The sequence below is a fragment of the Hippocampus zosterae genome, chromosome 6, assembly GCF_025434085.1.
Source record: "Hippocampus zosterae strain Florida chromosome 6, ASM2543408v3, whole genome shotgun sequence".
NCBI classification, from domain to species: Eukaryota; Metazoa; Chordata; class Actinopteri; order Syngnathiformes; family Syngnathidae; genus Hippocampus; species Hippocampus zosterae.
The window spans coordinates 16770001-16784713 of NC_067456.1; the positions used below are offsets into that span (position 1 = coordinate 16770001).

At 41.5% G+C, this 14713-nt stretch overlaps 2 protein-coding genes across 4 annotated transcripts in view; both read right to left on the bottom strand.

Annotated features, from left to right (window-relative positions):
- mfsd3 (major facilitator superfamily domain containing 3) overlaps positions 1–7473 on the bottom strand; it is a 40540-nt gene extending 33067 nt beyond the window's left edge. For all 3 annotated transcript variants that reach the window (XR_007962816.1, XM_052068672.1, XM_052068671.1), the window contains exons 1-2: positions 7296–7473; positions 6143–6934 (exon numbers count right to left, since the gene is read on the bottom strand). Coding sequence is in view for 2 of the 3 variants with exons in the window: in XM_052068672.1 (XP_051924632.1) it covers positions 6143–6842 (700 nt within the window). In the remaining variant the exon portion in view is untranslated. The remainder of the gene's footprint in view (positions 1–6142; positions 6935–7295) is intronic.
- Positions 7474–8132: 659 nt separating this feature from the next.
- anxa1a (annexin A1a) lies at positions 8133–13693 on the bottom strand. The gene is made up of 12 exons (XM_052068675.1): positions 13574–13693; positions 12993–13073; positions 12186–12276; positions 11812–11906; positions 11005–11118; positions 10608–10698; positions 9625–9704; positions 9225–9369; positions 9048–9143; positions 8897–8955; positions 8694–8816; positions 8133–8590 (listed from the first exon to the last, which is right to left on the bottom strand). Exons 2-12 carry the CDS (start codon positions 13050–13052, stop codon positions 8531–8533), a joined length of 1014 nt encoding a protein of 337 aa, XP_051924635.1. The 5' UTR covers positions 13053–13073; positions 13574–13693; the 3' UTR covers positions 8133–8530.
- Between the last annotated feature and the right edge of the window lie 1020 nt (positions 13694–14713).

The following is a 14713-nucleotide window of genomic DNA, read 5'->3' on the forward strand; positions in this document are numbered from 1 at the left end:
TGCAGTTGTAAATAATACACCGTATGAATGCCCTTGAAATCAGCTTGCTCACGCCACATGAACACAGAGAAGATGTGATCCTTAATGGGCTTGTTTCCCAGGCTTTGTTCACATTTCAGAGAAATGCAGGTATTTTCTCTGAAATCACCAATTCTTGGAGTGTGAAATTGGGCACCGGATGCAAATGTGGTACAAAAGTTTGCAAAAATTCTAATTCAGGAGGTTTTTTTTTTTTTCCAACTCATCCTTCCAATATTGATCACTCTAAGTGGTAACTAGCAGCAGTAGCCATGATGCCGGGGTTGTTTACACATAGTCCTCTGCATGTTCTCCTGTTGTTGAGCTCAGTTCTCGGGGCTTCCACAGACCCGCATTCAACCAATTATTTCTTTCAAAAGATGGGAGCAAGGGGTGTGTGCAGACAAACACAACCACGCTGATTATTCCATTCTATTAATATTCTCAAAGAATCAATTGTCCATTTCAGGAGGGATTTCATTAGATGTGCAACGATTAAACCGAGCAGAGGCGAAAGAAAAGGGGGAAAGGACAGAATCAATGAGGAGACAACAAAAATAGATGAAGACATAAACTAAGAGAAATGAAAGGGACACCGGGGACAAAAGATGAGTAAAGGTGGGAGGCGACAAGAGAAGCTGATAGAAAGCAAGAAATGACATTCATGATGTTTTTTATTTGCTCAAAATGTGACTAAAATATGACTAGAGAGAAAGGAGAGCAGTCAAAGATGGAGACAGTTCGAGACAGAGGAATAGCTAGGGGTGGGGGGGGGCACAACAACAACGCAGACATTGTTACGAGGGTAGTGAAGAGGAAGCAGAGGAGGATGTCAGGCTCAAAGCAACTGTACTGTTTGTGTTTACATTAGAGACAGATGCCACAAAAAATACAGTGGGAGCGACAAAACAAATTTTATTAAGGGGGCAGGGGTGGCACAGAATACTACAGCTCTAGTCAGATGGTTTGTCCAAGTGACATTTACCTCAACATTGAGACTGTTTTTTGTGTCTGCTCCTTGGAGCACCATGTAGCGGATGTATAACTCCACTCAATCACGCTGACAGGCATTTTAAATACACGATCCACAATGAGCTGCGTACCTAATGTTGCGGTCGGTGAGTAAATGCAGTTCTGGCACAAGGGACAGCCGACACGATGACTTAATTGAGTGTTGAGATTTTTGATGAGTATTGTATTAGAACTCAAGTGTTTTTTTAAATAATTGAAACGTGGGTATATATTTGGGAACACGCAATGAATACTACAAATAACAAAAAACAGAAAGAGTAACAATCGCTGGTTTTCCCCATAATGAATCATGGTTATTCTGTGAATTCTTTTTGCCATTTTGTACGCTTCACCTCATTTTAGGTCTTAAATTTAGTCTAATTTTTGTCCAAAATGAAGTTGGGCCCGTGATTTCACATGGGTGTAAAGTTGCCAAAATAGGGCCCTTCATGTCAGCGCATCCTTCAACCCTGTAACAGCTGAAAATGACATTTAACCAAGAAACATCCCTGCCTGGTGTACTTGCTCAACTAATAGACACAATTTGAGAGCATATTTCATTTTATTGACCCCCTGTATGCCGCTGGCAGATTATTTTGAGAGCACAAAGTCAATACTCATTTCATCACACACCAAACCAGAAGAACAGTTTTATAACACATAAATGATGCACACAGGAGGGGGGGTGTGCTTGGTGTGCGCTGATTAGTTCGATTGGTGTTGTCACAAACGAAATTATTATCCAAGCGCATGTATTCCATCACAAAGCCCTATCATGTTACAGAATCACCTTTAAAGAGAACCCTCATTTTTCAGACAAGTGTGACACCATCATATGATGGGGGTATTAAAATCTATTTATAAGTTTCGGGATCAGAATAAGCAGCGTCAAACCCTAAACAGAAGACCCCTAGAATGAATTCAATGTCAATGTCAATGCTTGGTCGACACAGTAAGTAGTAGAACTGATGTATTTAGTTTGAGCCATGTCTTTTTGTTTTGAACTGTATTTTTAACTTTGACGGGCAAGACTAAGTTTTCATATTCTGGCAGACCTGTGCGAGCTGGTGCAGCGTGGCACATTTTAAAAAGGGGTGTATTGCACTGAGCGTGAACACATCTGACTTATTACCCGCCAATCAAAGTGTCATTCTTTTTATATGTTGCGCATGACAAGCATGATGATAGTCCTCGATATGGTGGAAGAAGACACTGATGTACCTGAGTGCTGCGGCAAATTAAGGCACAGAAAATACATTTATAAGGAACTGCAAACGGGGCGGATGGTATGATGTTGGCCGGTGAGATTGCAGATCTTGAATATGTGCAATAGGAGACCACCTTCCGCCCGGATCAAATGTGTCTGTGCATCACAAAGGTGAAAGTGTATGCGTTTATTGTTATCAAAGGCATGGAAAAATGAAGTGATATGAATTGTTTCGACAAGTAGGATTGAGTAATATATCCCCAGAAAACACTTCAGTCAATATCAGATATTAAATGATACTGCTAAAATGAAATAATAACAACATAGACTATAAAATATAAAATAATAATAATAATAATAAATAATTTTGGGCTTAGGTAACGCAGATACAAGATATTGCGTAAATATAGATGCAAGTGACAGCTTTAAATTTTTATTCCATCCATCCATTTTCCTATCCACTTATCCTCATATGGGTCGCGGGGAGTGCTGGAGCCTATCTCAGCTGACTTTAGGCAATAGGCAGGGTACACCCTGAACCGGTTGCCCGACAATCGCAGGGCACACAGAGACAAACAATCCATGCTCACACTCACACCTGTGGATAATTTAGAGAGTTCAATCAGCCTGCTATGTATGTTTTTTGGAATGTGGGAGAAAATTGGAGTATCTGGAGAAAACCCACTTTTCTTGTGTCACTAAGATCAACCAATTTTTATTCTTCACAATTTGGTCACGGATGTAAGGATGACATGCACCAACACAGTATGTTTCGACATTTCCAAATGTGTTTCTTTCTATGCTCATAGTGTTCTTTCTGTCCCTCTCAGGGCACCATGTGGTGCTTGTTCATTAATTCATCCCTTCCATCAGTCTCCCATCCCTGCAAGTCCTTTTACCCTGTGGAAAATATCCTCCTGTCGCCATAAGTTCCTCTCCTCCCCCACAACCGTGCTCGACTAATGCATATCTGTGGAAACAGTCCAGCCTGGACGGTAATACAGATTCGATGTCAATGCTGGGGAGATTTGCATTCTACATTCTGACTGTACATTACTATACTACATTCTGAATTTACCTTTTGGGGGGGGGAGCATTTTTTCTGATGCTCCTCTACATTAGTGTCACAACGTGAAAGCTTGAGCCCACCTAAGCTGGCTTTGAGCGAGGGGCAGTATACACAATGAACGGGTCACATTCACCTTTTAAGAGTCTTCATTTAACCCATCATACATGGTTTGGGGTTGAGAGAGGAAGCCAGGCTAATACACATAAAATTGTGAATTTAGTACAATATCAGAAATTGTAACATTTGTGGATAATAAAACTGCAAGGTGCATTTTCACATTTTTAATTGGTAAGCAATACATTGGAGAAAGATGATTATCAAGGGCCCATCATATCACTCGTATGTTCGGACAATGGTTAGTTTTCAATGAACATGAGCATACAGACTGTCGTGACTGCATGTTGAGCAGCAGGTTCACTCGTTGCGCTGTAGTTTTTGTCAACGTCACCCTCTGGAATTAGTTTGCGTTCGTACCAGCTATAAACCTTTTCTTTCTCGGACATTCTTTGTTTTTGCTAAATCAGTCCACTTGACAACTCCTGGACAACTCAGAGAGACTGATTTGCTAACAACTGATGTTGAAAAAGTAATTAACCTTAAGGAAGCACATAGACTTGCAACAACATTCACATTAGGGTTTTGTAGGATACGTTGGGCAGCACCAAGCATTAAACTGTCAAGTAAAAAAAAAAAAAAAGTTGAATCAAACACCCCAGGATGTGATGTTACTATAGTTCAGATTCGAGGTTGTCAGATCACAAGAAGATCATCTTATATATGCTTTTTGTGTTTTCCTGGTTGTTTCGTGCCCTCTTCTTTGCACTGTCCCTCTGCATCTCAGTAAGGTCACACTAATGCCAACATGAGCACATCATGGCGATAGTTATTGGTGACCAAGAGGTTCCACTTCAGAAGAGAGCAGCATTCTATGCAATCAAACTCAAGAGTTCATTAGGCAGAGATGAAAAAGGGCTATCGTCTCATATTTGTGTCTCAACAAAGACGATTGGAAGTGTGAGGGGAGTGGGTCCAGACTGGGAGATCACCGGTCTCACACAAACATACGCCCACACCGCTTCAACAAAAACAAATCAGTCTCCGAATGGAAATTACATCAGAACACTGAGGCCTAAACCATTACAAAGTATTGTTTTTACATGTATAGGTGAGAATTTTTTGGGGCTCAGTTACAGGAAATGCAAACAAGTGATATGGATGTCAATAAATCAGCAGTGCAAAGTACCAATGATGAAAACACATAAATTAGAAGCGGCTGATTTCACCCTAGGCCTCATGAGACAAAGTGAGAGCGAGTGCTGTGGGGTGGGGGGTTGCTCCCTAGACAGATTAGGGGCTCCAGCCAGCCTTCATATTCTGTCTAGTAGTGTCGTCTGTTGGGGCTCATCCGATTATGGAACACTCTCTCAAAAACACACATATGACTTCAAAACAAAAGGCCTATGCATTTCCACATATGTATAAGTGAATGTTATGCAAATGGGCACACACAATTGCATTTCCACCACCCACATGGAAACATAGATCAGAATGAAGCGCTCTTCCCTTTCAGTTTACCAACGCCATAAAACAAAGACGCTGTAATCCTCCCATAATCCCCCTCTGCTTCCAAACTTGTACTATTTCACCCACACACACTCACTGAAATGATCATAAACTACTTTTTATTTTTGTTCCCTCAGAAATATGTTGTTGGTAAAAACCCGCAAGTACTTACACATTACTCAATGCATTATTGGTTTACCTTGAGAAAACAGTCTCCTGGTTTAAACATATAATCTCAAAGCAAAGTCTTGACCAGTGTGGCGCGTTCTTGTCAAGAATTATTCAAGAAATATCTGCTGTGATTTACCTTCAGTCACGTTAAATAGACAATTCCACAGCGACATCTAGCGGTGGATTTGAACCCTACATACCGACCGAAACCATAAAAAAGTACAATATGGGACAAATAGACCACTATAGTATGCTACTGTAGAATTGAAAAAAGTGTTAGCTAATAAATTGGACTTTGTTGTCATTTCTATGATCTTTTGGTAGTCACATGCAAATTGCTACACTGATACTGTCAAAGATGTACTTGTCCATGTAAACATAATCAGAGTACAGAGCTGTTTTGAATATTTAGCATTTCATGGTACAGTTAGAAACACCTCTCAGTATGATGTATTGTATGTTTAGATTCAAATTCAAAAACTACAGACAGCAAGGAAAGGCTTGAACATGGCGGCTACAGTACAGCGAATGGAAGGATGGATCAACATAGTATCAAATGTATGACAAGGTGACAGTGTCAATCAAATGTGAGCACGATCCGTATGGATTTTGGTTTGATTGTGCACCCATACTTATTTGGCTTCTGAGTGTGTCACCACAAAATAATATTCATCTACATGTGTCAAACTTATTTTTAGTACAGGCCACATTTTAGTTCTTGGTTTCCCTCAGAGAGCCTTTATGACTGTGAAACCATACACTGTAAATATAAACATGTTCTCAGGATTTCATTGTAGATATACAGTAGATGTATAAATAACTAGTTTTGAAATCAGAATTCCAAAAAACAGCCTATTGTTCAATTTACTTTAAAAGGGGGATTGGGAATAAAATAAATGATTGCAAGAGTCCAATGTTTGTCATCTAGAAGTGAAGGAAATGTGTGATTTTAGTCCAAATTTTGAGAAGAAACAAGACGTGCAATGATTTGTTTAGCAGGTCACATACGATGTGGTGGACCATAGCTTAACCCTGAGCCTTGACTTTGACACTTATGAGCTACAGTATAAGTGCAAATGTACTTGTTTATACATCAGACTCACCCAGTTTGTATGTGAGAACGTAGAGGACGGTCCAAGCCGTGCCAGGGACAGCCAGCAGCTTCCTCCACACCCTCCATGGCATCAAAGCATCAGTTCCATGTCCTGCTCTTTTACTACAATCAGCCTGTTGGCCCCTCATAGGCTCCTCATCCAAAACAGTAGCCCCCCACACAAACAGGGCCACACCTGCGTACACGAACGTAAGCAGCATAAACATCCAGCTCCACCCGGCCACATCAATCACAGCCAGCAGACCGCCTCCAGCGAACACCGATCCGGCTTTATAGCCCACAACCTGGGCTGTGTTACCAAGCCCAAGCTCCCCACGACCTTTCAAAAGCCCCACTGCAGCTCCATCCACTGCAATATCTTGAACTGAGGCCAGCGTATTCATGGCTAGCAGGGTTCCAGCTACTCCCCAGATGTGCATCTCCGGAGCGAGAGCTGAACTGGCGAGACATGTCAGTGCCAGTCCAGAGACTGTTGCCACCAGCCAACGGCGCTTAGTGCCAATCCTGTCCACCAAAGGGGCCCAAAGTACCTTGAGAACCCATGGGAAATAAAGGACCTTGGTGAAGCCTATGCGTGTCAGGGAGTGGCCAGCTCCACGCAGGTAGACTGGAAGCAGAGAAGACTGGAGACCATATGGGATGCCCTGGACAAAGTACAGCAGGCCCAAGAAGACTAGTTTGTCATTCATGATCTTGCTCCAAACGTGCAGTGGTCCATTGGCCAGGTTGTTGTCATCGTTTAGGCTCCGTCAGGGCAGGAGGAAAGGTCGACTCAAATGGCCTGGAATGGTAAAAATCGTATGACATTCATGGTTAATGACTCAAACATTTTAATTGAACCATGCTGCAGTCCTGACAATAGTCGCACATCGAAGTCAATCTTTCTTTAGTGTACCAGCCCTGGTAATCAGAACTATCGCTAACGTTAGCCACACAATCCATGTGTGCATAGCAGGGCGTGAAATATCGATGTCGTGTTATATTGTTTCATTCAAAGCAAGTTTCTCCATCTTAACATTTGTGTTCGTTTTAATTGCGTACTAACGCGTTAGAACCTTCTGTGACATCTCCACAGTTGCATTTAGCTAGCATTCTGGCATTCTCCTTCAGCCATGCGAATGGATTTAAAATACACACATCACCTTTGTAAACTCTTTTGGGCGTTTCTGTTGGTTAGCTTGTTACGTATCTGAGAGCAGATCAATCTTAGCACAAGTGACAACATAAAAGTTGGTTAGGCTAGCCAGGGCTATCTCACTGTTTCACCCGCTCTCTTCTTGTAATGTTTACATTGGCGCGAGACGAGGTTGCCAGGTAAGGAAGTAAAAGTCCCTCAACTGCTGATAGCAAAAGATGGTATAAGTGTATCAAACCTGGCAACCATGATACTTATCAAATGGTATACAATATTCTGAAATATTAAAACGTGCTTCCCCGGGCTTACAGCTCGAATTCAGTCCCTACCAGATAAAAAATGTGATATCTTAACTCTTTAAAATAATATTTAGAAACTTTCTTTTACATGATGTCATCTTTCCCCCTATTAGTTATTTTTCATTATATTAAGATAACGATTTTGTTTTCAAATATTTCATTTTCTTGTGGCTTAAAATGTGTACGTATTTATCAAATGTATTCCGCTGTATTTATCCTCCCTGATCAGGCCTCTGGTCTCATTTTTTGTCTGGTGGTTTTCAGCATTTCTTTTGTTTTTGCACCCCTCGTCCCCCACCCCATATCCAGGTATACTCTAAGAGCACGAGACACTGATTGTATTTTATGTACACTATTCTGTCAGTCAAATCACTTTGTAAAGAAGCTTTTCAAGGTGCCATGTAAACACAATGTACATTTTTTTAATGTATAATTTGTCTGGATATAGTTCTTCATTATACATGGTTGATTTGTGTCTGAAAATGTGTTGCATCTCCTCCAGATTCATAAACCAAAGTTTTGAGGTTTGAAAGAAAGGCGGGTCACACAGAAAAAAAATGCTTTTATTTGCAGAAGCTCCTTCAATTGCACAGGTATACAGTAAAATTGTCACATGAGGAGGATTATTTTGGTTGCAGTGTTGCAATAACTAACTCTCCTTTCAAGCACCTATGTTAAACCAGTCTACCTGTCCAGACAACATGTCTTTTGGCCAACTCAAATCCATGGTAAGATAAGAGTATTTTGGGTTGAGAATTGATTTCTTAAAAGGATCAGATTGTATCTGCTGAGGCAATGCTGATTTGGAATAAGTCTTTTCTCATTGGTGTTTTTTTAAATGTCATGACAGCACGTTATTTCACAGAGCTGAACTTGGGAGTCGAGCCTTCAGTTAAATTGGCCTTGTCAGCTGTCTGAGAGCTCGTAGTCAGGAGATGAGAAATCAGTTCTCGCTACCGCAGAGAGCTAGCAGAATCTTCTCATAATCTCCTTTAGTATCATCCTGGAAAAAGAAACCATTGTTTGATTATTGGAACTCTTGTACTGGCCTGAGCAATATAGAAACCAAGTGTAGATGGTGACATGTAGAACTGTCTGTTTCTCACCAAAATGTCCTGGTAGAGTGTTTTGCCGTATTTCTTCTTGTACTCAGCCTTGATTAATTTCAAATCTTTTTCAGCACGGCTCACCATGATACGGGTAAGGATGTTTTTGCGGGTTCCGGATCCCTGAAAGAACAGTCAAGAGTGAAGACCCTGAGAAGATGGTGCAGATTCCTAAATGTGGTAGCATTCTGTGTATACAACACCTTCATGGACAAGTAGAGCTTCTCAGCAAAGAAAGCAGGCCTGCTCCCAGCACACTTGACTAGAATGATTCAAATGAACCAGATATACTTTACATTTATGACCAATGTATATTCATGGTAATGATGCTTAAGCAGACAGTTGTGCCCTCACCTAATGCTGTGAGACAATTCTCAATATCACCCTTCATCTCCAGGTCAATTGCTTTAGCCACATCCACTTTGCTGTACTTTGAGTACCTCTGAAACACTGAAAAATAAGAGAGAGGACTCATGTAAGACCCGCTCTAAGAGAACAGACATTACAGAGGAAGGCAGCGAGCGAGCTGACCTTCACGGAGATGAGGGGCGCTCCTGACAGTAAGGATTTCAATGAAAACGGAGCAGTCTTTGCCTTTCTTCCCCTCTCCAGCTTCATACAGAGACCTGGCATCGCTGTCAATCAGCTGTTCACACACTCCCTCCGTGCGGTTGGCCTGTGGGAGAAATGCGCTGTATATACTTTCCACCAATATATACAACAACATAGTTTAAATTCATCATCGTGAATGTTGTGTAAATATTTGCATGTGAGGGATTTATTTTAAGATCCCCTGGCGTTGTGGCAGCTACAATGGGGGAGTGGTATGTTGCCTTAACCCAAGACTATTCTGCAGCTGTGAAAGAAAGGGTGAACAAAATCCGCCTCAAACATCCTGTAACAAAATAAAGAGTGAGGACACATGCTGTACCTTGCACAGTGAAAAGAGTGCATTTCTGAAGTCTCCGCTGGTGTCGGATCTGATGTCTTCCTCCAGGTCCTTTTTGTAATCTTAACAGTCATAACAAAAACATTTCAAACATGACTGATTTGGTGTACGTCTTATGTTTCTACCTTTTAACATATATAACAGTGCAACATCTTGAGTTTCTAAGTTTTAACAATGAGATCATGACCGCATTGTATACAACTAAAATGTCACCAGAGCAACAGCAAAGTGAAAAAGAAAATGTGGGGCACTGTAATTTGTGTTTGCTTGTCCTTCCTCCTTTCTAAAGCGGGCATGTACTCGAGGGCCGCTGTCAAATGGTCAACTCATCAGCAAGCTCCGAAAAACCCTGATTACCATCTTACTCTAATTGAGGAAAATTTGATCTGAAAAAGATAACATTTGGACCCAGTCTAAATTGTAATACATGCATGTACAATTGTAAGACAGAAACATATTTTGAGTAAATGTTACTCAGAGTAGTGCATTAATTGTACTGCAAATGGTGAAAATCAAATGTTATTTGATGACAACATTGATGACAATTTCTCACTGGTGAGAGCCTCATGTACCCCGACTGAATAGATTTTGATGCCTTCTGAATATTTACTCTAGTGACCGGGGTAGGCAATTGTGCCCTAAAATGTTTAAGATGAAACTCAGAGATTAAAAAGAATAGTAACTCTATAAAAATGATTTGTCCTATTTCACTGTGTATACCTACAACCAAATAATAATCCTTGGCCCATGCACCTCCTCTCAAAAAAAAGTTTGATGGAAATAAATTTTGGGGTTTCTGCATGTTCCTGCTAATTGTATTTGTCCGACAATTTACATTCATGGTTTAGTAGGAAGGTCAAAAAGCTAATTTCTGTGAAACCACAAACTTGTGGAAATCTAATAATTTTGCACAGAACATTCTGAAGGGAATTCAAGATGTCTGCTTGACAATTGGCTACACACACCTTCCTTGTAGGCCTTCTTTATATCCAGAATCTCTGTATTGGTTCGAGAGGCCAAAATCTCAATCAGGGTGTCCTCATCTGTTCCCAGACCCTAAAACGGAATCAAATTCAAAAGGGTTATTAATTCAGTACTATTCCATGAGCAGCCGTTCACAACTCCTTTTATTAGCCCAATGGGAAAAGCTAACAAGAATACACGGAAGTGGGCGGAGAGCTTCAACAAATGACTTTGAGCTATGGAATTAAATCAGTGTTGACCTCCAAAGTGCAAAAACAGCAGCTTCCTCTTTGCTGATGAGCATGAGAGAAAGGGAAGCAAGTGTGTGGGGCAATGAGTGCACATGTGCACATTGGGAATTTCTCCATTGTGAGACAAATAAAGGTTTTGTTATCTTACCTTCATGGCTAGTTTCAGCAACTGGGCATCATACTGGGCCGGTGTTTTCAGCAGAGCCATGACCACATCCTCCAAATCTCCCTTCAACGCCTTCTTCAGTGCTGCCTCCAGAGGCTTCAAGGGAACAGTACAACAGGAAAATATTGAACGTGGCTCTGTGTGTACTTTACATGAGCAGAGGGTGTGAGTAACACGCTAAAGTTACTAAAGTAACTTTATGGATAGGGGTGGTGAAAATGCACCATGTTTATTACTTTTACTGAAATATTTTTGTAGCTGCAGAAACTCTACTTTTAAAATCATTAAGGTGAGCTACATCCCGCTTGTTACTTTTGTTAACATTTATTATTGCTTGCGCAATCTTTTGTTTTCTTCAGTTTGTCAGTTAGACTTCTGCCTAAGGCGCAGTCGCATGACTCTCTTTAGCCCATTCAACATAACCGCTAATGACGCTCAACTCCATTTCACCAATCAAATTGCACCAGGCAGCCACATGACTGCACACAGTATTTGCAGCCAAACACAGAAGGGAAGACTTCAAAGTGACTATGTGAAGCATTGCAGAGACGAGGGAAAGAACAACAGTATGAGACTCACACTCAGGGGAGGCACACCTTCCCTGGCCTTACATGCAATTTAGGTGTACCGTCCACATTAAGAAAAAGAACAGCAATTGTATGTCATGCGTTGTCAGTTGTACTGGATCTGTCTAAAAATGTTTGTGTATTGAGTATTATTCTAAAGTACTCTTGTTTGAGTACAATTTTTGGGTACTCTACAATTCCACCAGTTGTCACCCTTTCCTACCTTCCCGGTGGATTGTTGGTAAGCTTCTTTAATCTGCTGCCTCTGCTCATTGCTCCTCTTCACCAGTATTTCAATGATGGTATTCTCATCCACGCCTGCGCAAAATAGAGCCATAATTTAGGCTACAATGCATCTGAGTGGAATCCAGATTGTATCACATCCATTTAAACTGTTGACCAAAAGGTCACTGATATCTGGAATGATGCAATTTATCCAGCTTTTGTGTGGTCATGACACTTGTGAATGCCTACCAGCAGGTGGCGCAGAGTTATAAAAAACAAAAAACAGCCCAAGTTTTTCCAAGATGTCACAATTCTATGACGGGATAAGTTGGCACAAGCCATCCACAGAGCCCCTCTGAATTTAGAGATCACCTTTTGCCTTGATGGCCTGGTCCAAGACAGCTGCGTCGCCACTGGCGCTGAAGTTTGCTGCTGCCTTCACTGTCCCCTCGTTCTTTAATACCTGAGATCCAACACAGATTAGCGTTTACTGGTAGTGTTAGGTAAATATTGACTATCATCCAGTGGTGTGCATGTGGTCACATTCTCTGTATTGTGTCAAGTTGTCTGCTTTTACTTTAATTTAGTCAATAACAATGAAAAATACAGTAGCAGATGTTATGCTCACTCCGGTGTGTTGTGTGAATCCCTAGCACTTCAATTTCGTTCAAATAAGGCCACAAATAAGCCTTTTAACATAGTGAACATCCTTGTACAGAACAAGAGCATAATGCAAGACAATGATGCCGAATAACCTTGTGCAACCCTCAAGCAGGGGAATGGTGAGAAGCATTTTACTGTTTCAAGACCTTAGAATGGGAGGGGCTCAAATTCCTGTTCCGTTGAGTCACACACTCACAAGACAGATATACTTCCATATTGCTCTTTTTACTGAGTTTTGAGGAGTGAAAAGAATGTCCATCCGCCATCGTCCTTGTCTTATGAAATAGTGCAGACTGCGTCATTTCTCTGCCCCACCCCTCTCTTCTATAGCTAAACTTTACAACATGAACACTCATTCATTCTTTTCCCCGCTATCTTTTTATGTTCCCTCCTTTTTCCTTTTCTCTGAACCCTGCCAGGAAAACTTTCCACCCGAGCATACCACAGGAAGAGAAAAAAAAGGGAACAAACATAGTGGTTGGCCTTAGCAACTGGAAGAGAACCGCAGTGACTTACTGACTCATCGGGCATGCCCAGATAGACTGTCTGCATCATGAACTCTTTGATGAAAGACATGGTGGGGCTGGCTGCAGGACACTATCAGATGAGGACACAGAAGATATAGAGAAATAGATTTGGGGAACAAAAAGGAAAACAAACGGTCGGGAAATGACATGAAGAGGCAATATTGCAATTACAATTAAACTGCCTTCCTATGTATGCGAGCATTAACAATGATCATTTACATCTGGTGCACAGTGGTTTTCCATGATGGTAATTACAGTATGTGGAGGCTGCCCGGCCACACCCACGTTTACACTGACGGGGATGTATGTCGAGGGCTGCTTGTATGTGTCACGCACGTCATACATGGACATTCGTCTGCGTAATCACGACCACTTACTGTTGCTTATGTATGTCTAGCGGTATATATATATATGCATTTCCGGCCACACCCACGCCAATGATACTTAGAAGCCAGGATAGAATGAGTTTAATCCAGTACAGCAAAGCCGAGAGTTTTCGTGCATTTAAAATGTCGCAGGGAGAAGCAAGACAACATTCTTGAGATTGTTTACTTAAGCAACAAGACTTACCGTGTGGCTGTAGAGTCGTTTATGTGGGTGTGAGTTTTGCAGGGGCGGTTGACAAGCAGAGGGAGTTCATTTATACTCGCGAGAAACTCCACCTAGAACCGAGCCCAGCCCATACTCACCCCCACCCTCCCATGGAACTTTTAACCCCCGCCTTGCCTCCCATCCTTCGGTGTAGGTCGAAAAAAAGGGAAGACGTCATTTGGTGGAATACAAACAGTATAAAAATAGTAAATCAAGAAATAGATAAACAAATATATAAATATAATAAAGGCACACTCAAATGTAATGGTAGCGAGGTCTTTTTGTCTTTTTAATGGTAGGTAGGTTTATACGTTTATTCACTGCACTCTTTCTATTCAGGTACTGATAATACAACAAAATAAATGTGCTGATATTTTCCTTCTAAAAACTCAAGTGACGTAGTCTGAAAAGTCATTTGAATATTAGCCGACATCCTTGATGCATGTCATTCTAGCTGTGTATAGCGCTTATACACTCTTTATCCTCACAGACATTTCAGGGCACGAGTAGAAACTGTCTTGCTAGATAGAACATTAGTTGTGGCATGGGCGACCCGGTGTCCAGTAGTTAGCGCGTTGAGCTCACAGTGCAGAGGTCTTGGGTTCAATCCCTCCCTGTGTGGAGTTTGCATGTTCTCCCAGGGCCTGTGTGGCTTTTCCTCCCACATTCCAAAAACATCCATGGCAGGCTGATTAAACACTCAAAATTGTCCCTAGGTGTGAGTGTGAGCGTCGATCGTTGTTCGTCTCTGTATGCCCTGTGATTGCCTGGCAGCTGGTTCAGGGTTTCCCCCTGCCTGAAGATGGCTGGGATATGCTCCAGCACCCCCCGCGACCCTTGTGAGGATAAAGCAGATCGGAAAATGAATGAATGAATGAATAGTTGTGCCATTTTTGTTCTATTAATGCCACTAATACTGGGAAACTTCTGTGCTGCACCAGGTCAACTACTACTAGCCTCAACTGTGTGACGGGCTAAGTGCATCAAAGACCCTGTGCCAGCGCGTAGCCTTAAATAGCCACTTTAAATTCTCCTTAGGTGTTATTGTGAGTGTGTATGGTTGTTTGTCAATGTGTGCCCTGCGATTGGCTCGCAACCAGTTCAGGTTGTACCTAATTT

What these genes read in the sequence shown, in the direction of transcription:
- anxa1a (XM_052068675.1), bottom strand. Translation starts at nt 13,052, where the DNA reads ATGTCTTTCATCAAAGAGTTCATGATGCAGACAGTCTATCTGGGCATG. An exon ending in CCAGGCCATCAAGGCAAAAG is followed by an intron (nt 11,907 to 12,185) that starts GTGATCTCTAAA and finishes TATTTTGCGCAG; the next exon opens with GCGTGGATGAGAATACCATC. An exon ending in TGCTGAAACTAGCCATGAAG is followed by an intron (nt 10,699 to 11,004) that starts GTAAGATAACAA and finishes ATTCCGTTTTAG; the next exon opens with GGTCTGGGAACAGATGAGGA.